At 35.0% G+C, this 22515-nt stretch overlaps 1 protein-coding gene across 1 annotated transcript in view; it reads left to right on the forward strand.

The window, feature by feature from the left end:
• Positions 1-22515, forward strand: part of ATR (ATR serine/threonine kinase) — a 120486-nt gene that overhangs the window by 61508 nt on the left and 36463 nt on the right. Inside the window, exons 24-32 of the mRNA XM_010858156.1 lie at positions 1652-1767; positions 4392-4512; positions 6083-6220; positions 7853-8063; positions 11114-11292; positions 14850-15014; positions 16073-16164; positions 21280-21371; positions 21606-21783. Coding sequence (XP_010856458.1) covers positions 1652-1767; positions 4392-4512; positions 6083-6220; positions 7853-8063; positions 11114-11292; positions 14850-15014; positions 16073-16164; positions 21280-21371; positions 21606-21783 — 1292 coding nt within the window. The remainder of the gene's footprint in view (positions 1-1651; positions 1768-4391; positions 4513-6082; positions 6221-7852; positions 8064-11113; positions 11293-14849; positions 15015-16072; positions 16165-21279; positions 21372-21605; positions 21784-22515) is intronic.

Below are 22515 nucleotides of genomic sequence, written 5' to 3' on the forward strand. Positions count from 1 at the left end.
TCCATGTCCAGTTCTAACTGTTGCTTCCTGACCTGCATACAGATTTCTCAAGAGGCAGGTCAGGTGGTCTGGTATTCCCATCTCTTGAAGAATTTTCCACAGTTTATTGTGATCCACACAGTCAAAGGCTTTGGCATAGTCTAGTCTTAATTAGAAGCAAAAACAGTTCATCTTTAGTAATAAGAGAGAAAGCAGAGCATGTAAGCACTGATGTGGTATTGTCACGCTGGGGAGATATTAGCATGGAAGTTGTAGAGGTATCTTGTAATTGCTTATTTTCTCAGTTAAATATGAAACAAGATGAACAACTCTAAGTATATTAGTGTTTTTTGTTTGTTTTTTCTTCCAATTTTGTAGAGATATAATTGACATACAGCACTGTATAAGTTTAAGGTGCATAGCATAATGATTTGACTTAAGTACATCATGAAATGATTATCACAAGTTTAATGAATATCCATTTATCTCATATAAATACAAAATTAAATTTTTAAAAAGTTAAATTTTTTTAGCACACGGAATGTTTTCCCTTGTGATTAGAACTCAGGATTTACCTTCTTAACAGCTTTCATATATAACATATGCTAATGCTAAGTCACTTCAGTCGTGTCTGACTCTGTGCGACCCCATAGACGGCAGCCCACCAGGCTTTTCCGTCCCTGGGATTCTCCAGGCAAGAATACTGGAGTGGGTTGCCATTTCCTTCTCCAGTGCATGAAAAAGAAAAGTGAAAGTGAAGTCGCTCAGTCGTGTCCGACTCTTAGTGATCCCATGGACTGCAGCCTACCAGGCTCCTCTGTCCATGGATTTTCCAGGCAAGAGTACTGGAGTGGGGTGCCATTGCCTTCTCCGTATATAACATATAGCAGTGTTAATTATATTTATCATGTTATACATTATATCTCTAATATTTATTTATAACTGGAATTTGTACCTTTGATTGATCTAATTCTAAATATAAAGTACATATTCTATTAGTGTTTATAATTGTTATTAATAGGAATATATCTGTTGCATGTTGTCCTTTATAGTGGAATATAAAGAAAGAATAGTAGGTGATGAAAGATATAATATACTAACATTTGTCTTATGTTAAAGATTGATATTAGAAAGGTTTTTTTTCTTCATCTATAAAATCCCACTTGTTTTATTTTCAGGAAAGTAAAATATAACCATTTCATTGCTGGATTTGACTAATAAATTGGTGTTTAACATTTGCATCTTATTATCAGAATTTTTAACTCAGTATGTTATATCTAGAATTTGAAATATCTTGAATTTTTGAACTATTTTGGATTTATAGTACTTTAATTAAAATTCAGAAAAGGTCACACTCTAAAAATTCTGCAAGTATAGAAGATTCCAATTTTTTCCTCCGAATAACTCTTAGTCATTTATTTTAGAACATGTTATATGTAGCATGCAAATTACATGTTCCATTATTGTTACTACCACAGCTTTGTGACCTTGAGTAAATCACCTGAATGGTTTTAAGCATTGAGGTAAATCTGAACAAGTTCATAACTCCAAAATGTTATAATTTTATATACTTTTCTATGTATTTTTATAGCTGTAATATGTAGAATATTGGTGGATGTAAAGGTGTATCTGTTTCATTGATAATTTACGACTGTAAAATATATATTTGTAGGAGTTACTTTCCATTTATGACTGCAGAGAGATGCAAACTGATGGCCCCGGTCACCAATTGTGGAGGCGATTTCCTGAGCATGTTCGAGAAATACTGGAACCACATCTAAATACTAGGTCTGTAAACTCATTAATACTATTTTGATAAAATTGTTTTTAACTATATAAAATGTTACTTTTGATATAACTTTTTAGCTTTAAAAGTGTTTTTAGTATGTTCTAATATGTATTTTTCCACTATGATTTATGTTTATAATCTTGTCAAAATGAGAACAATATGCTCATTGTTTAAATTCTATAACTTTGAATATTTAGACAAATTCATTGACGCTGAAAGGATTATTTTTTAATTCAACTGTCAGTAGTACTTTGGAAAAAATCTACTTCAAATTGAATATGAGTTGAAACTTTTGATGTGTATGTGCTAAGTCACTTCAGTTGTGTCCAACTCTTTGCGACCCTTTGGACTATAGCCTGACAGGCTGCTCTGTCCATGGGATTCTCTAGGCACGAATACTGGAGTGGGTTGCCATGCCGTCCTCCAGGGGATCTTCCCTGACCGAGAGACTCAACTCGTGTTTCTTAAGTCTCCTACATGGGCAGGCGGGTTCTTTACCACTAGTGCCATCTGGGAAGCCCTGTGAAAATATTTTTTTCTCCTTTAAGAAAAAAAAAATTTCTAACCTTTTTTTTTGCCATTTTAAAAACTTTTTTAGGCTTGATTGAAGCCCATTAATTATTTTTAGTTAGAAACTTTAGTTTTAGGTAGTCTAAGTCCCAAAATTATTGGCTATTTGACCTTGGATAATTACTTTAGCTTTTGAACCCTAGTACAGTACCTAGGTACATAGTAAAATGTTTTATAAGAGCCCTTAAATATGTATACTTATTTGCTACATACCTTTTAATATTTAGAAACCTCTTAAACATCATTTTGTTTCTTATGAATAGTACTATTTAAAGATATAGTTTATTAGGATAAAATAAAGTTTGTTTTTTCTCTTTTGAGAACTCTATACTTCTCCATTTCTTTATCTGTATTTTATAGCACTTATAGATGCTTACGAGTTTCTGTGAACTAGATAGATAAATCACCTATGGTTCACAATTGCCACAGAAATAATTTTAGGAGAAAATATCAGGATGTGACTTGACAGAGCCTTACTTGTTCCCCAATATCCATAGTTTTCTAAGTTCAGCATAAAACTTGTAAAAATCATCCAGAGAATTATATTCATGATGGTTCAAAATAATGATGGTTAACTGAGAGACATTGGATTTTTCATTTTTTAGCAATTTGCGATACAGTGAAATACATAATGTTTGCTGAGACCCTTGAGTGTAGGGCATTAATTACATTTGTCATTTCCAAACCTTACACTGGTGGTTAAAAAGGAATCCACTCACCTCAATAGTTGCTGTACGCATGTGTAAGATGAGACCTATTTGAACAGCTTTAAATGTTAGTGCTGAGGAGCATATAGAAAGAATCATGTTGAAGTTATGGAAGAGAGAGAAGTGATAATTGATAAAATAAGGCCCCAAGGAGCATCCAGAATACTAGCCATATTTCTCATGGGTGATTAAAGGAAGTGAAGTCTCTTTCTCTGTAATAAGACAAGATAAAATGATGGATAGAACTTATTTACAAATTTAACTGTGGGGTTGTGTTAATGGTTTCTTTTTTCTCCATGAAGTAAGAGGTATAAGAGATAAGATTATTGGCTGAAAGTATCGGTGCAGTTGGTAATAGGTCATGTAAGGAGAATAATGATTATTTGTAATAGCCACTGTGGAAAACAGAAGAGAGAGCTGATAAGGAATATTTAGGATTTCTGGGCACCATAGAGGTCCACTGAGGTTGAAAACTAAGATATATAGTAGTACTAATCTCATAAACAATTTCATGATTTTTCCTCTATCAATGCAGTGGCCTTGATATCGTTTCAGTGAAGGCAAGCATTTAGACTGATCCAAGATTTGGAGCTTGGCGAATGGGTCCAGCTGGTAAAGAACAGTGTGGCAGTGGAGTGTATAGAGGATATTACCAAGAGAATGCTTGAAGTGAAGGACCGTAGAAACCAAGCTGGTTAGAAAAAGAAGTAAATGAAAAGGAGGTATTATAGATTAGAAGAGTTTAGCAGAATCAAGAGACAGAAGATCTCAATGAGAGAGAACAGATGTGTCAGTGACTGGGTGAAATAACTGGAACTTTGGGAAACCGTGGCCGTAAAATGGGGTCTAAATAGTACATTTTGGAAGTGAAGAAGTTTCTCTGTTTTGGAAAGGGAGTCCCAAAAAAGAAGTAGAGGAGACAGTCATTGAGAAGTTTTCAGTTTGACTAGATGGTCCAACCAGACATTGAAGTCACTCAGGATGGTAAGAATTGGGGAGGAAAGAAAATGCTGAGCAGTCTGCTAACTGTATCAGTGAGTTGGTAGATGTCCATAATGAGTATAGTATAATATATATATGTGGATGACTTGAACTTCAAAGGAACAGATCTTTTTTGTTCCAGGGTGGGGTTGGAAGGATCTGAAAGAGCATTGAGGAAGGGAAGAAGCAGACTCAAATACTTTGTACTTGGGGAGTTCAAGAATGACTATCACCCCATCACTAAGAAGGCTTTAGGGAAAGTAGTGTCTTTAGCCAGATTTCAGTAAAGGTAAGGCTGTAGTGGGGTAGTCAGCAAAAGAGTCGAATATATATTTATTTTTTAATAAACAATTTTTAAATTACAGATATAAGAGTTCTCAGAAATCAACAGATTGGTCTGGAGTAAAGAAGCCAATTTACTTAAGTAAATTAGGTAATAATTTTGCGGAATGGTCAGCATCTTGGGCAGGTTATCTTATAACAAAGGTAAGAGAGCCTTGTCCAGAATTTAACTGAATAGAAATTGTGAAGGAAATGAGAACATTTATCTGAATGCATAGCACACACAGTAGGCACTGAAATATTTGTGCTGTTAGTGATAGAAATTTTTGTAGAAAACGTTTACTAATAGAGAGTTTCTCTTTTGTTACTAGTAACAGTTTTTGAGTAAAAAGGTAGTTTTTTAATCAAGCAAATAATTGTGTTCTTAGTGTGTTTGTAAAATGTCTATTATATTATGTCCTATCATTTTATGTTTTAAATAATATTGTTTAAAAGAATATAAATGCCTTATCAGACTTTTTTATATATAATAAAAAGATTTCTTAGGTAATAAAAAGATATATTATCCCTCAGTGGCCATCTCTAAAAGAGAATACATTATCTGAACTTCCTCCAAAATAAAAATAATGTGAATGTGAAAGTTGTTCAGTCATGTCCAACTCTTTGTAACCCAGTAGACTATCCCGTCCATGGAATTCTCCAGGTCAGAATACTGGAGTGGGTAGCCTTTCCCTTCTCCAGGGGATCTTTCCAGCCCAGGGATCAAACCCAGGTCTCCTGCATTGCAGGTAGATTCTTTACCAGCTGAGCCACCAGGGAAGCCCCCCAAAAAGTAAAGGTTTTTTAAAAATAAAATTTCATGGAAAAATAGAGATATGTTCCTGATATTTTCCTAATATGAAATTTTTACATACCTGACAGAAAAAAGGTACCTTTGTGTTTCCCCAAAATGTTTAACGTGTATTTAAAATTCACAACTTTTGTTGTTAATTCATATTTCTATTAGTGTTTTAAAGCATTATAATAAACTATATTTGGTAATTTCAATAAAGTTTTTCTCTTTTTTAGTGAATATACTGAAAATATAATATGTGAAATGTTAAATTAATACAATTTAATTACTTTCAGCTGTGGAATATTTTATTTAGCTGTATTTAGTTTTTTTTTTTTTTTTTTTTAGTGAAGGATTTATATTTGAAGAAGGAAAAACCTTTAAACTTTTATAGGAGAACGGTAATGCTGGTAAATTGAGGGTTGGATCATACCAATAAAATTTGACTCTAACACCAAGTAATTTAAACTTTTTATTTCTTTCATTTTCTTTCCTATAGTTAATCCTTGTTGATTACTTAATAAAAATGTGATCTTGTATATAATTTGCTGGCCCAGGAAATACTTTCTGGTTACTATCCTCATTTATTTGTTCAGGGAATAAATGTACTAAATTTAATGTAGCTAAGTAAAAGATAATGTAATTAGCAAGGTTAATCTGTAACAAAACGTGATGCATTTTAAAATGAAATCTAGGAGGAAAAGACCATTTTTGCTGAGATAGTTGGCAGCCCAAGTAGCTATATTGCTCTTGTAGGGGTCTCAGCAGTTTAGACACTTGACCAGAGAGATGGTGAGCTAAATCCTCCCTATTTGAGTGCCTTTCTTCATAGGAAAATACCTACTCTACAATGATAGACTAGCTCACATGTTGTCTTTTGGTGTTAATCAAAAGAATAAAATGTACAAAACTACTTACTCTCTAAACCATTGGAGTTTATAGGTTCGGCATGATCTTGCCAGTAAAATCTTCACCTGCTGTAGCATTATGATGAAGCATGATTTCAAGGTGACCATCTATCTTCTTCCACATATTTTAGTGTATGTTTTGTTGGGGTGTAATCAAGAAGATCGACAAGAGGTGAGATACATCATTTTATTTGGTTTCTGTTTGTACGAACATTTGGGAAATGTAGTTAGTACTAAAAAGGCTATGTATTAGTTGGACATGTATATGCTATGTAATGGGATATCTAAACACTTACAAAATCCTTTTTTAAACTTTTATTTATCAAAGAGTTGTTTAATGCTTAGTTCATATCCTTTGCCTATTTGGGGTTGTGTATGTGTGTGCCTTTTTAAATAATTAGTAGGAGTTTGATATGTATTCTGGATACCAATTTGTGCCAGTCATATTGTAGAAAATTTTTTTCCAGTTATATCTTTTGCCATGAGAAATTTTAAATATAAATGCCAAATTTGTATATATTTTATAACTTTTTAATGTTAAGCCTTTTATGTGATGCCTTCTCTTATCCAGTATCATGAACATATTTCTCCATATTTTCTTTTGATATTTTTTGTTTGTACATGCCCTTCAATTACTCTGAAATGATTTCTCAGATACTGTATTTATTTTTATGACTTTTTTTGTTGTTGTTGGTTTTTGTTTGTTTTAATAGGGACTCTGCTTTATTTTCTTAAATATTAACTAATACACAACATTTAGCACAAATCCAAAATATGATGACAAAAGTCACTATTAACTTTTTATTTCAAATATATCATTTTAGTTTAAAAGGCCTTAAGAGGCTTGCAAATTCAAGCTTGACAGATTTCCTACTGTCAAAACCAAGAGACCTTAGAAAATGAGAAGGAGGGCACTCTGTGCCCTTTGATCTGATTCAGTAAGGCAACAAAACTTTGCAGTGTGATTTTGTTTTGCTTTAGAATTGGTGTGTCATTACAGAGCATGGTCTGTTATTCCATTCTATTGATGAGGAAATTAAGACACAGAGAGGTTAAATGACATGGAAACACAGACTCTTTGAGCAGAAGGGACCTTAGAATTAACACAGATCAGATTTTTGAGGCATAAAAGTTTTGCTTTGGGGAAAGGGCCCACCTTAAGGAAATCAAACTGCAGGCTAGTACCCCAACGTCTCATGACTGCCTCCCTTGAACCTCTAAACCCATACTGTATTTATATTCAGTACTTAAGTGCTCCATGATATTGTCACTCTGTTTATACCTTATCATATGCTACCTTGTATTGTTCGTGTGTGCAATCAAGTATACACACAAGAGGGCTTTCTTGGAGCAGAACCCATAGCTGGTGAAAGTCTGAATCCCACCCAGAGCCCGTAGCTGGGGAATGTCTGAATCCTACCACAGGGCTTTGCACATGAATATCTGCTTGCCTGTTCGACAGTGACATTCTAGAAACTGCCACAGTGAGCAGCGGGCTTTCCTTTTGTTTGAAGTGTCTGTTTGCAGATGAAGCATGAAAGAGACATCATAATCTCTCACAGGCACTTGGATAGTCTCAACCATCTTCGCCAAGTCTATTTTTGTGACTCTTTTACAGTATATTTTCTCTTCAGAGAAACATTTTATTGGCTTAATTTTAATGAGAAAGATAATTTATTATTAATCCATCATGGATTTTTTTTCTTTTGAAAATTATTCCCTAAAATGGTCAACCTTATATGTCAGGTAATAGTAAAATAGTATTATGTAGACATATCATTAACCATAAAATGGTTCTTCTTAGGTTTATGCAGAAATTATGGCAGTTCTAAAGCATGATGATCATCATACCTTAAGTACCCAAGACAGTGCATCTGATCTGTGTCAACTCAGTACACAGACTGTGTTCTCCATGCTTGACCATCTCACACAATGGGCAAGGCACAAGTTTCAGGCACTGAATGCTGAAAAATTCGCACAAGGCAAATCACATAGAGATAAGGTAGACTCCATGGGTAAGTTGTAAGTTCTATATACTTCCTTCTCTTTATTATTAACCAGTTAGCTCCTTCCTATATCAATCTATAATTTAAGCATTATCTTTTAAAAGACCTATATTCTCTTTCATGACTTTTCCCCCCACCTCCCTGGGAGATGGCCTTGTCTGAGAAAAAGCGGTGACTTTATAGTAAGAAAGCCTCTCTTTAAACTCTTACTCTCACTTCCTTAAGCAAAACACCTTAATTTTGCTTAATTTTTCTTTGCATAAAATTTTCCTTAATTTTTCTTTGCATAAAATAAGGTTTATATTATCTCCCCTAGAAGATTGAGGATTAAGTGGGTTGATGATTATATATAGTAAATTATAAAGTGTGAAATAAATGCTATGTTAATGTTGTTATTAACGCACTCCTCACTGTTAACTCATTTATTCCATGTTCCCTCAATGTGTGTATACATTGTATATATACATATATGTGTATGTATATAAGTGTTCTTTATCTTTTTTCACTTATGAGATACTCTTTGCAGTCTTTTTCACAGTTAAGTTTTACATTTCAAAGATTTTACTTTCATTCATTTCATGACTTATTTTTTTTTATTTTTTATTCATTTCACTTATTTTATTCTTTTTTTCCCTGTCTCTGGTAGTTTGGTATCCAGCAGCCTCTCCAAATATGCTTAGTATGAGGAGGGAGGTGGGAGGGGGGTTCAGGACAGGGGGACACATGTACACCCATGGCTGATTCATGTCAATATATGGCAAAAACCACCACAATGTTGTAAGTAATTAGCTTCCAATTAAAATAAATTAATTAATAATAAAAGGAATTAGTAATCTTGTTAATCTGTACTGCTATGTACTTATCTACCCCATATTGTTTGTAAGTAAATCCTAGGTATCATTATTTCATCTATAATATTTGAGAGTGTAGCTCTAAAAGATAAGGACTCTTTGCAAAGAAATATAATCAACATGTCTTTATGATACCTAAAAAAACTGGTCATTATCCCTTTTAATATCAAATATCTAGTTTCCGAAGTTCTAATTATCTCATGAATGTCATATTTTTAAATAATTTGTTTGAATTAATTTATAAACAATATTCACACTTTACAGTTTCTTTCAGTTCAGCATTGTTATATCTTTTAATTTGAGTCTAAAGATTCTCTCCAAGATAGAGGGGATAAGTGTATACATATAGCTAATTCACTTTGTTGTACAGCAGAAACTAACACAACATTGTAAAGCAATTATGTGCAATTAAAAAAACACCACTACAAAAAAAAAAAAAAATCTCTCTCCAAAAAAAAAAAATATGGTTAGTATATACTACAACACTAACCCCCTGTTACACCTGCTAACATGTTTTTTTTTTTTTCCCTTTGATTTTACAACTCCCACTAAGGTGACTAAAAGAAGAATCTCATTAGAGTCTAAAATGACACTTGCCCCTATGATATAAGCATTTGGTAAGATTTTGATGAATTACATTCTTCAGACATTAATAGATACACTTAATGTCTTTAAACTTTTGCACTTTTCATTCTTGTGGCAAAAGGGTAAAGTATATGGTCGTTCTGTTCTCTGTACTTCAGCCATCTTAGTGGGAATACATTATTTTCCCCCAAAGCTTTGAGACTAATTGGAAAAACTGACTAAGACCGTTAAAGAGGCCTTTACTTAAGTTCTGCACTTGTGAGCATCTCCTTCTTGTTCCTCTATTTGTGGAAACACAAACATTCCTGTTGTTAAGCACAATAGTTTATTTTTTTAGGATATTTTGGACTGACAAATAATTATCTTTTTAGGGGAATGTTTTTCTTTACAATATGACTTTTTTTCTCTACAACATATTGATATGTTTTACATTAACTCTACAATTAAAGGTTTGTTTCTGTTTCTGCATGTGAAAATGGTACATAAAAACCAAACATGAACTCAGTTATTATCATTTCTTACTAACATTGTAATAAAAATTCTAGCTTTTAAGAGTAACATTTGTAATATTTCAAAAGTACAATACCTTTAACATTTCTCAGAATTTGAAATGAATTACACATTTTGATGGAAGTAAGAAACTTATTTTAAATATAATTTCATTTAAATTTACTATCTTGATTATGAAATTTGTTTCCTGTTTTCTACATGCTATAATGAGTCATTATTAAAAGCTATAGCTTTTAAATAAGACTTCTTAAACTAGCTAGTCCAGAAGTTTCTCAATTAGGTCTTTTCTTAGATTCTTTTAAAAAAATTACCATTTTAAAGTATTTGTGATTTTACTTGAAAGGCACTTTTACTTTCTATTTCCACCTTAATAGTTAATGTAGATATAGCAACACAGGAAAGAAATAGATTGTTAATAAAGAAAGCTATTTCCATAATTCTGCTTTTTTCCAACTCATACTTTATCACTGTTTTTATAGTTATTAATAATAAATAACTCATCTTTGTATCTTTTGTGCTTGCGTGCTAAGTCACATCAGTCGTATATGGACTGCAGCCTGCCAGGCTCCTCTGTCCATGGGATTCTCCAGGCGAGAATGCTGTAGTGGGTTGCCTTGCCCTCTTCCAGGGGATCTTCCTGACACAGGGGTCGAACCTGCATCTCTTACATCTAACCTGCATTGGCAGGAGGATTCTTTGCCACCAGATCTTTTGTATCATCTTTATATATCCTCAACATTTAATGTGAATTTACATTTAATCCTTACAACATTTAAGGAAGGCAAAACAGATGCTAGTATTTATAGGAAAGTGTGTGTGTTAGTTGCTCAGTTGTGACTGATTCTTTGCGACATCATGGACTGTAGCTCCCCAGGCTCCTCTGTCCATAGAAACAGAAGTTCAAATAAGTTAAATGACTGTTTAAGGTAAGGTAAGTAATAATTGCTGTTGGAGCAAGAGTCTTATGAGCAATCATCTTGCTGGTAGTTACATTCTAAATAAGATACACTGGTACATGTAGATTAATTTATTTCATGAAATAAAATTAAATGTATACTTTTAAAATTTCATCTTCTAAGTCTTTAATTACTCAATTATCTTTTTATGATCTAGTGTCTAGTGTGGATTATGAAGACTATCAGAGTGTAACTCGTTTTCTAGACCTCATACCTCAGGATACTCTGGCAGTAGCATCCTTTCGCTCCAAAGCATACACACGAGCTGTAATGCACTTTGAATCATTTATTACAGAAAAGAAGCAAAACATTCAAGAGCATCTTGGATTTTTACAGGTTTGAAATTAATATAGTGAACTTAATAATGATGTTTAATATTGCCAGTCTTTTATGTTTAGATTGTTCATTTTATTGGTTTAGATGATAATACTATGATTGTATATGGAAGAGAAAGTAAGGACCAGTGGGACTAATACAGTGAATTAAATAAGAGGTCAAGATTGGTGGGCTTCTTTTCAGGTCGAAAAGCAGAATGCTGTGAGAGAACTGGAAAATAGCTTGTAGTCTTTTGGTGACAGTCTCTCCTGTCTGTTTGCCTCCTTGTCTAGCATTAGTCTCTCTTAATTATTAAAGTCATTCTTTTATAAGGGTATTCAACTCCCATGTCTTTCTCCCTCTGTATTGTATTCACTTTGTAAGATTCCAATCCTGAATAAACTCACCCATGTGTTTTCCCAGTTTGCATGTAAGCAGCTGAATATCTCTGGAGTAAAATCACACTGTGGATATTTAACTGGTTTTCCTTCACATTCATAATCTCAAACTTCAGCAGAACTCTTTAACACTGCCTTCAGTCTATGTTTCTCCAATTAAGACTACTTTCCCTCTCTTCATGATGACTATTTCTTACCTTCTCTTCATGTCTCTTCTCACCTCACTTATTCTCAGTTGATGACCTTGCTTTATTGTTCCTTAGGAAAATAGAAGCCAAATCTACCAAATGTGAAAATTCATTGGATTCTGCACCATATTCTTTTTCTTCTCTATTCTGTTCCTAAGGAAGAATCCCTTCCTGCCAAAATTCAGTTCTTCTACTTTTGTTGTTGATTTCAAGAATTTCACTCCTTCAGATATTCCTTCTTTCTCCAGTATGATTAACTTTTCTTTCTCAACCAGAGTAATAGAGTATATAGACATGTTCTGGTATAACAGAACATTTTAATTTTTTTCTAATTCCCTTGAAAAGATCTTACAGTATCTTTTTTCAGATACTTCCCAACTTTCTGTTTCCCTCCATAGCCAGTTTTTAAAAGAATTGCCTATCTTCTTTATAGACCTTTATTTCTTATTTACTCTTTGCCCATTCCAATAAGAGTTCTTTCTCCATTCAACTGACTCTATTCTTGCTAAGAAAATCACTGACATATATATATATACTATTATGTATAAAATAGATAACTAATGAGAACCTTTTCATACTGTTCATGGGATGAAGCACAAGCTGGAATCAAGATTGCCCGGAGAAATATCAATAACCTCAGATACGCAGATGACACCATCCTTATGGCAGAAAGCGAAGATGGACTAAAGAGCCTCTTGATGAAAGTGAAAGAGGAGAGGGGAAAAAGTTGGCTTAAAACTCAGCATTCAGAAAACTAAGATCATGTCATCCGGCCCCATCACTTCATGGCAAATAGATGGGGAAACAATGGAAACAGTGAGAGGCTTTATTTTCTTGGGCTCCAAAATCACTGCAGATGGTGACTGCAGCCATGAAATTAAAAGACACTTGCTCCTTGGAAGAAAAGCTGTGACCAACCTAAACAGCATATTAGAAAGCAGAGATATTCCTTTGAGAATGTCTTGTTGTCCAGAGACGGCCAACAAAGGTCCGTCTAATCAAAACTATGGTTTTTCCAATAGTCGTGTATGGATATGAGAGTTGGGCTATAAAGAAAGCTGAGTGCTGAAGAATTGATGCTTTTGAACTGTGGTGTTGGCCTTGGACTGCAAGGAGATCCAACCAATCAATCTGAAAGAAATCAGTCCTGAATATTCATCGGAAGGACTGATGCTGAAGCTGAAACTCCAATACTTTGGCCACCTGATGCAAAGAACTGACTCATTTGAAAAGACCGTGATGCTGGGAAAGATTGAAGGCGGGAGGAGAAGGGGACGACAGAGGGTAAGATGGTTGAATGGCATCACCGACACGATGGACATGAGTTTGAGTAGGCTCTGGGAGTTGGCGACGGACAGGGAAGCCTGGCGTGCTGCAGTCATGGGGTCGCAAAAGAGTTGGACACAACTGAGTGATTCAGTTGAACTGAATGAGAGCCTACTGTATAGCACAGGAAACTCTACTCAATACTCTGCTCTGTGGTGACCTAAATGGGAGAGAATTCTTAAAAAGAGGGGATATGTGTATATGGTTAGCTGATTCATTACTCTGCCGACAAAGGTCTGTATAGTCACGGTTATGGTCTTCCCCATGGTCACATACTGTTGTGAGAGCTGGACCATAAAAATCCAGAGAACCAAAGAATTGATGCCTTCAAACTGTGGTGCTGGAGAAGATTCCTATAGGTCCCTTGGACAGCAAGGAGATCAAACCAGTCAATATTAAAGGAAATCAACCCTAAATACTCATTGAAAGGACTGATGCTAAAGCTGAAACTCCAATACTTTGGCCACCTGATGTGAAGAAATGACTCAATGGAAAAGACTGTGACGCTGGGAAAGATTGAGGGCAGAAAGGAGAAGAGGGCTTCAGAGGGTGAGATGGCTGGATGGCATCACCAATGCACTAGACACGAATTTAGGCAAACCCCAGGAGATGGTGAGGGACAGGGAGGCCTGGCATGCTGCAGTCCCTGGGTTTGCAGAGTTGTACATGGCCAGGTGACTGAACAACAGTGACATTGCTGATTCACTTTGTTGCACAACAGAAACTAACACAACATTGTAAAGCAACTATTCACCAATAAAAGTTTAAAAAGAAAGAAAATTGGTGGCCTCCATGTTGCCAAATCCAATAAATACCTCCCAGTCCTCATTTTCTTAACCTCATGGCATCATTTGACCACTCCTTTATTAAGACATTTTCTTTTCTCTCACAACTTCTGGGATACCACATATTCTAGGTTTCTTCAAGCTAGTCTCTGCTCTCAGTTTCATTTGCTAGTTCTTCCTCATCTATAAATATAGAAGTACTCTAGTGTCCTCTTTTCTTCTCTGCCTCTGTTCATTTCATAAATCACTTCATCCTTTCCCCTGCCATCTTTGTGCTAATTGGTCCCAAATTTTTATCTTCAGCCTGAATATCTCCTTTGAACCCAGATTTAGTGTCTTGTGTTTCTTGTTGTTCAGTCTCTAAGTTGTGTCCAGCTCTTTGTGACCCCTTGGACTCAAATTCATGTCCATTGAGTCGGTGATGCTGTCTAAGCATCTCATCTACATTGCCCCCTTCTCCTTTTGCCTTCAGTCTTTCTAAGCATCAGTGTGTTTCTTAAAAGTATGTTAATACCAATATATTAAATGCTTATTTAAAATATTTTAAAATTTTAGAATGTAACTTATAGACTGTACTCAACAGAATTTATTATATATCGGATTTTTACAAGAGTTCAAGACCTTGAGAGTCTTTACAGTTCTCATTGTCACTGGCAGTTACTAGTGGAGATTTGTATTTAAGTGGAATATGGGTATATTTAAGTGGAACAGAATGCCTGGAAATAAATTTGCAGTTTTACTGTGAATCTACCCTGAAACAAATACTTATTGTTGCTTTGAGGAAAAAAAATACTTATATGCTTTTTTACATGAACGGGTGGCTTTATTTCTAGTTGTGTCTTTTTTTCTTATTTTACTGTTTCTTTAATGATTGAACAAAGAAATTATATGCTGCTATGCATGAACCAGATGGAGTGGCTGGAGTAAGTGCAATTCGAAAGGCAGAGCCATCCCTGAAAGAACAAATCCTTGAACATGAAAGCATCGGCTTACTGAGGGATGCCACTGCTTGTTATGACAGGGCTATTCAGTTAGAACCAGACCAGGTAAGAAAAGAAATGAAAGGCAACATAATAAAAAGAACTATGAACTAGAATCTCTGGAAACCTTAATTTCAATACTGTCTCTACCAGTGTCACTCTGTGTCTGGAAAATATTTAACCGTCTATGAACTTGAGTTTCCTGATTGATAAAATTAGAGATATGCTAGATGATCTCAAAGATCCTTTCCAGTACCAAACTTCTATGACCTTACAAATCCCCCACATGAATGAGATTTATTATGGAATATACTTAGTTTTAAGCTGTATATTCAATTACTCTGAAATTAAGGTAATTTTGCTTTACTATTAAAAGTGTAAGACTTGCATCAATTTTTAACAATAATAGTGATTCTGTAGCCTAAGAAAGTTTTTCAGATTACACATGCCCCATCACCATCTGGGAATCTCTGAAATGGTCCCTTAGTATCACTGAGCTACAGTTACTAATGAAGGCACGTCATGTATCTCATGTATATTAGAACAGGAAGGAGGTTTAGAATCATTGGTTTACAATCTTGGCTTAGAATCTCTCTAATCTTAGGTATCCCTTTTTTGTCATAATTGGCCTGTTCATTTTCTCAGAAGTTCAGTGTATAGGGCCTTTATTTTTCACAATCTTGTTCTCAATTTTAAAGAATACTTCATAATCCTATTTAACTTTTCAGTTTCTATAGCCTAAAATCTATACTAATAATATTGTGACCTTTGAGTTTAATTTTTACATGAGAAATAATGACAGTCTTTAAATGAAGTATTAAGAAATCCTGTTAGTTTTATATTTGATCTGAACAAAAAATTAGACCTTATCTGGGAAAAAATAATAAATTCAATCTGAGATGCTTTTTAGAAGTTGTCTAAATTTAAAAAAAAAACAATTCAGATGTGTATAGAACATTGGCAGAGGACTCTGCCATATAGCCAAGCAAATCACTTGTTAAACTAAGAAAGGTAGGGTCAGTGAAGAAGATAGCATTTTTTAAGGACAAGTAGTTAAACACTTTTTGGTTCCTAAGATGTATTTGAAGTAACAATTGCTATTTTAAATACTTTAAAATTTCCAGATCATTCACTATCATGGTGTTGTGAAGTCCATGTTAGGTCTTGGTCAACTGTCTACTGTAATCACTCAGGTGAATGGAGTGCATGCTAACAGGTAATGCTTTTGAAAAGAATTTTTTTTTATCATTGTTTTGAAATGGGAAAGTTTAAATTGACTGATTGGGTTGAAGTAATGTTTACTACAGTAATGAAATCTTTTTTGTTTTCATGGTGTTAGAGATAAGCACCAAAAAATATTTTGTCCTACTCTCTCTCTCGTAAGTCAGTCTAGCGCTTAACAGCTTATCTTTTGTGCAAAGAATCATCTTTGAAGTAAATTTGCTTTATGACAGGAACCCACCAGACTTTACCTACTATGGGTGAAGTTCATATTCATGCTTCTAAAGGGTATCTAAGCTGTGCCTACATAATCAGCACCAGTTATTTTATGTGTTGGAAAGAGGGAAATTTTGTGACTGAATTAAAGAATACCACTCTAAAATCTAGGGATTGTTTTCCCCTAAAAGACTAATAAAAATGAAAACAATCTTCTTTTCCTAAAGAAAATAGGTTTCTTAGAGCAAACCAAATGATACCTCCCAAAAACTGCTTATACGTGACAAAGATTAAAGCATCCATGTTTCTTTTAATATAAAAAATAATTAGGAAGGTTGGTTTTGCTCTTGAAACTGCCTTGCTCTGCGAGCTGAAAGCCTTTTTCCTTAATATATTTGCCAGACCCCAGATAACTTTTCCTAACAGTGTTCAATTCAGTTCAGTCGCTCAGTCGTGTCTGACTCTTTGCAACCCCATGAACCATAGCACGCCAGGCCTCCCTGTCCATCACCAACTCCCGGAGTTTACCCAAACTCATGTCCATTGAGTTGGTGATGCCATCCAACCGTCTCATCCTCTGTTGTCCCCTTCTCCTCCTGCCCTCAATATTTCCTCGCATCAGGGTAACAGGTGACCAGAGTATTGGAGTTTCAGCTTTAGCATCAGTCCTTACAATGAACACCCAGGACTGATCTCCTTTAGGATTGACTGATTGGATCTCCTTGCAGTCCAAGGGACTCTCAAGAGTCTTCTCCAAAACCACAGTTCAAAAGCATCAGTTCTTTGGCACTCAGCTTTCTTTATAGTCCAACTCTCACATCCATACATGACTACTGGAAAAACCATAGCCTTGACTACACACGTTTCTTGACAAAGTAATGTCTTTGCTTTTTAATATGCTGTCTAGGTTGGACACAACTTTCTTTCCAAGGAGTAAGCGTCTTTTAATTTCATGGCTGCAATCACCATCTTCAGTGATTTTGGAGCCCCCAAAAATAAAGTCAGCCACTGTTTCCATTGTTTCCCCATCTATTTGCCATGAAGTGACAGGACTGGATGCCACGATCTTAGTTTTCTGAATGTTGAGCTTTAAGCCAACTTTTTCACTTTCCTCCTTCACCTTCACAAGAGGCTCTTTAGTTCTTCACTTTCTGCCATAAGGGTGGTATCATCTGCAATCTGAGGTTATTGATATTTCTCCCGGCAATCTTGATTCCAGCTTGTGCTTCATTCAGCCCAGCATTCTCATGATGTACTCTGCATATAAGTTAAATAAGCATGGTGACAATATACAGCCTTGATGTACTCCTTTTCCTATTTGGAACCAGTCTGTTGTTCCATGTCCAGTTCTAACTGTTGCTTCCTGACCTACATACACGTTTCTCAAGAGGCAGGTCAGGTGGTCTGGTATTCCCATCTCTTTCAGAATTTTCCACAGTTTATTGTGATCCACACAGTCAAAGGCTTTGGCATAGTCAATAAAGCAGAAATAGATGTTTTTCTGGAACTCTCTTGCTTTTTCGATGATCCAGCGGATGTTGGCAATTTGATCTCTGGTTCCTCTGCCTTTTCTAAAACCAGCTCAAACATCTGGAAGTTCACGGTTCACGTATTGCTGAAGTCTGGCTTGGAGAATTTTGAGCATTACTTTACTAGCGTATGAGATGAGTGCAACTGTGCGGTAGTTTGAGCATTCTTTGGCATTTCCTTTCTTTGGGACTGGAATGAAAAGTGACCTTTTCCAGTCCTGTGGCCACTGCTGAGTTTTCCAACTTTGCTCACATATTGAGTGCAGCACTTTCACAGCATCATCTTTTACGATTTGAAATAGCTCGACTGGAATTCCATCACCTCCACTAGCTTTGTTCATAGTGATGCTTCCTAAGGCCCACTTGACTTCACATTCCAGGATGTCTAGCTCTAGTTGAGTGTCCAGACAGTGAGATCTGGTCAAAAGGGATAGGATCATCTTACTTTACCAAAGAGCACAGGGCACTGTCTTTAGTTAGTTTATGCAGTACTTCTAAATAACAGATTCTATAAATTCAAAACTATGATTTTAAAGACCACTGTTCTACGGTGTCTGAGAGCAGAGAAACTCAGTCTTAGTTGTATGGTTTCAAAGTAGTGGAATTTATAAAATGATGGGGAAAAAAAGCTTTACAGAAACAGGGAAAGATTGGATATATGTTTTAGACTTGTCTCTCCAGATTATTTGAGAGACCTGATGAATAAAAGGGTTGCAGGAATTTGGGAAAGTTTGTCATGGCTCAAGCCAGTGTGTCTTATTTCCTTATGATGCATACTGCATGCTCTTCTTTTTGGGTCTGGGATACATAGAGCCTCCTGATCATTGGACTGTGAAAAGGCAAGCTTCAATATTCAAAAAAGGATACTATATCACTGGTGCAAGTGGTCATTGAGGGGATGTGTTTTTCTTGGGGTGAATACTTGTGTTTAAACAAATATTTCTCCAAAATTATTGTCTGTGCTTAAACTACACATTGTTTTATTTTTTTAAATTTTGTATTGGAGTATAGCAGATTAACAATGTTATACCAGATTAACAATTAACAATGAAACAGTAGTTTCAGGTAGACAGCACAGCCATCCTTATTATACCTGTATCCATTCTCCCCCAAACTCCCTTCCCATCCAGTCTTCCATATAACATTGAGCTGTGTTCCCTGTGTTGTACAGTAAGTCCTTGGTTGGTTATCTATTTTAAATACAGCAGTACAGAGTCATCTTTTTAATGCATTTATGGAAGTATTATCACAGCCTGATCCTCATGGCCATTTGGTACAATGCTTCTTGGTACAGTGCTTGGTGTGACCCTCTGTTTTAAGGTCATGGCATCTAGTTCCATCACTTCATGGCAGATAAAAGGGGAAAAAGTAGAAGCATTGACAATTTTATTTTCTTGGGCTCCAGAATCACACAGATGGTGACTGCAGCCATGGAAATAAAAGACACTTCCTTCTTGGAATTAAAGCTATGACAAACCTAGACAGCATATTAAAAAGCAGAGACATCACTTTGCTGACAAAGGTCCATATAGTCAAAGCTATTCCAGTAGTCAGGTACAAATGTGAGAGTTGAACCATAAAGAAGACTGAGTGCTGAAGAATTGATGCTTTCAGATTGTGGTATTGGAGAAGACACTTGAAAGTCCCTTGCACTGCAAGGAGATCAAACCTGTCAATCCTAAAGGAAATCAGTCCTGAATATTCACTGGAAGGACTGATGCTGAAGCTGAAGCTCCAGTGCTTTGGCCACCCAATGCAAAGAGCTGACTTACTGGAAAAGACCCTGATTCTGAGAAGGATTGAAGGCAGGAGGAGAACGGGATGACAGAGGACGAGATGGTTGGATGGCATCACCAACTCAATGTACTTGAGTTTGAGCAAACTCTGGGATATGATGAAGGACAGAGGAGCCTAGTGTGCTACAGTCCATGGGGTTGCAAAGAGTTGGACATGGCTTAGTGACTGAACAAGAACAACAGTCCCCTCTGGAGAGCAACTCTTGCTAATTCTACTCAGATTTGGATCCTAAAATTTTTGATACTTCAGCATGTTGTAATAAACTTGTGAAGTTATTCAAATTTGGATTTTTGAAAGTTATGTTTCTGTTGTATTTCTTTTAGTTTGTTCTAAATCATTTTTGGTGGTATTCAGAAATTAGAAAATATTCAGTATTTGTGTTGCTACTTTATTTTTTTAATAATTGATTCATTTGTTACATTTTCTTTATGTATTTTTACTACAGAAAGAACATAGAGGGCTTTTAAGGGCATTGATCCCAGCCTGTCTGAATCTGTTACCTTATTTATAATATGGGGATATGTGTACATTTTGGTATTATTAACTAATTAAATGGAAAAATGTGCCTGGCCTAAGGTCTAACATATAGCAGGTATTCACATAATATGATTTAATAAAGAAGAAACATGGGGAAAGTGTAGCTTCTTCTATACAGTCATGATCTAAATATCACTAGCCATCTTAGTATCACATAAGTAGAATGCTTAAAAAAAATAGTAACCTATATCATACTGCTTTTACAAACCCCAATTTTAAAGTAACTGAAAATAATAAGAATAGATAAGTATTTTAGGTAGCTAATTTTGTATCTTTTTTTACACTATTGACACATAATTAGTAACTTGGTTATGCTCTTATTATTGAGTATCCTTTGTTCCCTAATGCTCAATGCACACCACCAGTTTCTATGTTTTTGTCTTTGCTGCTGCTGCTAAGTCGCTTCAGTCATGTCCGACTCTGTGCGACCCCACAGACGGCAGCCCACCAGGCTCCCCCGTCCCTGGGATTCTCTAGGCAAAAACACTGGAGTGGGTTGCCATTTCCTTCTCCAATGCATGAAAGTGAAAAGTGAAAGTGAAGTTGCTCAGTTGTGTCCAACTCCTTGCGACACCATGGACTGCAGTCTTTAATTTTGTTCAAAATCCCATGTTATTAGAAATACTTACCTGTGATACATATATGTTCAGTTGGCTCTTTTTCCTCACTGCTCTTTGTTAAAGTTAAATCTGCAGCTAATCTTACAACTGTTCTTTGTAATTATCCAAGCATTAATTCTGATTTAATATATGGCAAATTTGTCAAAAATGACATTTTTAAATGGCTCTATCAGAAGTAATTATTGAAAATAATTGAATTATTGAAATTGTAATTCAATTTCAATTGTAATTATTGAAAAAAATATTTTGGGGGACTGGAAAGATTAAAATTGGGATTGTTGCAGATAGAAATTAATTATTTTGTACTTAAGTACAAAATACAATAAATAGAGTATCTAAACCAATGAAAAGTCTGTAAATGCCACCTTAAATTTAAATACATGTTTAATTGATATGGATTTCTTTTAATAGGTCTGAATGGACAGATGAATTAAACACATACAGGGTGGAAGCAGCTTGGAAATTGTCACAGTGGGATTTAGTAGAAAACTATTTGGCAGCAGGTACAATTACTTTTTAAAAAATAACCAGTTTTAATATGAATAAATATTCAGACCTAAGTAGCTAAACAACATTCATAATTAACCTGTCAGCTTTTCTTATGATTGCCTTGTTTAGTTTAAAGTGGAATGAAAGCATCTGTTCCAAATTTCTGTTGACTATTTTACCAAATGAAATAAAGCTTGTTCTGGGACCAGCTATTATGGCATTTCTTGACTCTGTCAGTTGTTTTTCAGATGGGAAATCTACAACGTGGAGTGTCAGACTGGGACAGCTATTATTATCAGCTAAGAAAAGAGATACCACAGCTTTTTATGACACATTGAAACTAGTGAGAGCAGAGCAAATTGTGCCGCTTTCAGCTGCAAGCTTTGAAAGGGGCTCTTATCAACGTGGATATGAATATATTGTGAGGTATTTTGAGGTTTCCATATTTATATTCCTGGTTTGTAGGTGTCATATGACTAGCTTGGAATTTTGTGCTTACTAAATAAGCAATAGTATGTTTGGTGTCATGCATAGCTACACAAATGGCTCTTGCATTTTTTTAACTTCACAGTCACCCCATCCATAATTTTTTTTTTTTTAATGTATATCCTTTTAATTAGAAAGGCAATTATGAGACTGCTAAAAAATTGTAAAAATATCTTACATTCATCCTGACATAGTGTCATAGTTTCTTTTCTTTATAGCCTAAATAATTAGACACCTACTCTGCCTGGCACATTGGTGTCAGTACTTTTGGTTCCTTTTCCTTTTTCTCATTTAGAAATGCATTTGACATTTCCCACCTCAAATTTTCCCCCTCAGATGTAGGCATTACATTACTCACAAGGAATATTAACTTTTAGAGGTAAAGAAGGCAATGATGGAAAACATTTTAGATCTGTTAATTTACCTGAAGAAAATGATAAAACGTGTTATAACTGAACTGTAGGAAATTTAAAAATAAGCAGGTTTTTTTTTTTAGTTCATAAAAATGTATTAAATTTTGTATCAGCCCCTTTGATAACAGCTTAATGAAACCAGAGATTGGATCACTGAGATTAATATTATATATTATAATAATTTGGTTCTGTAGCTACTCAACTGCATGTTTGAATGCTGTCATAGAAATGGGAGGAAGCTGGTATGAATGTATCACAG

Source organism: Bison bison, unplaced genomic scaffold, assembly GCF_000754665.1.
Source record: "Bison bison bison isolate TAMUID 2011002044 unplaced genomic scaffold, Bison_UMD1.0 scf7180017864384, whole genome shotgun sequence".
Lineage (NCBI taxonomy): Eukaryota > Metazoa > Chordata > Mammalia > Artiodactyla > Bovidae > Bison > Bison bison.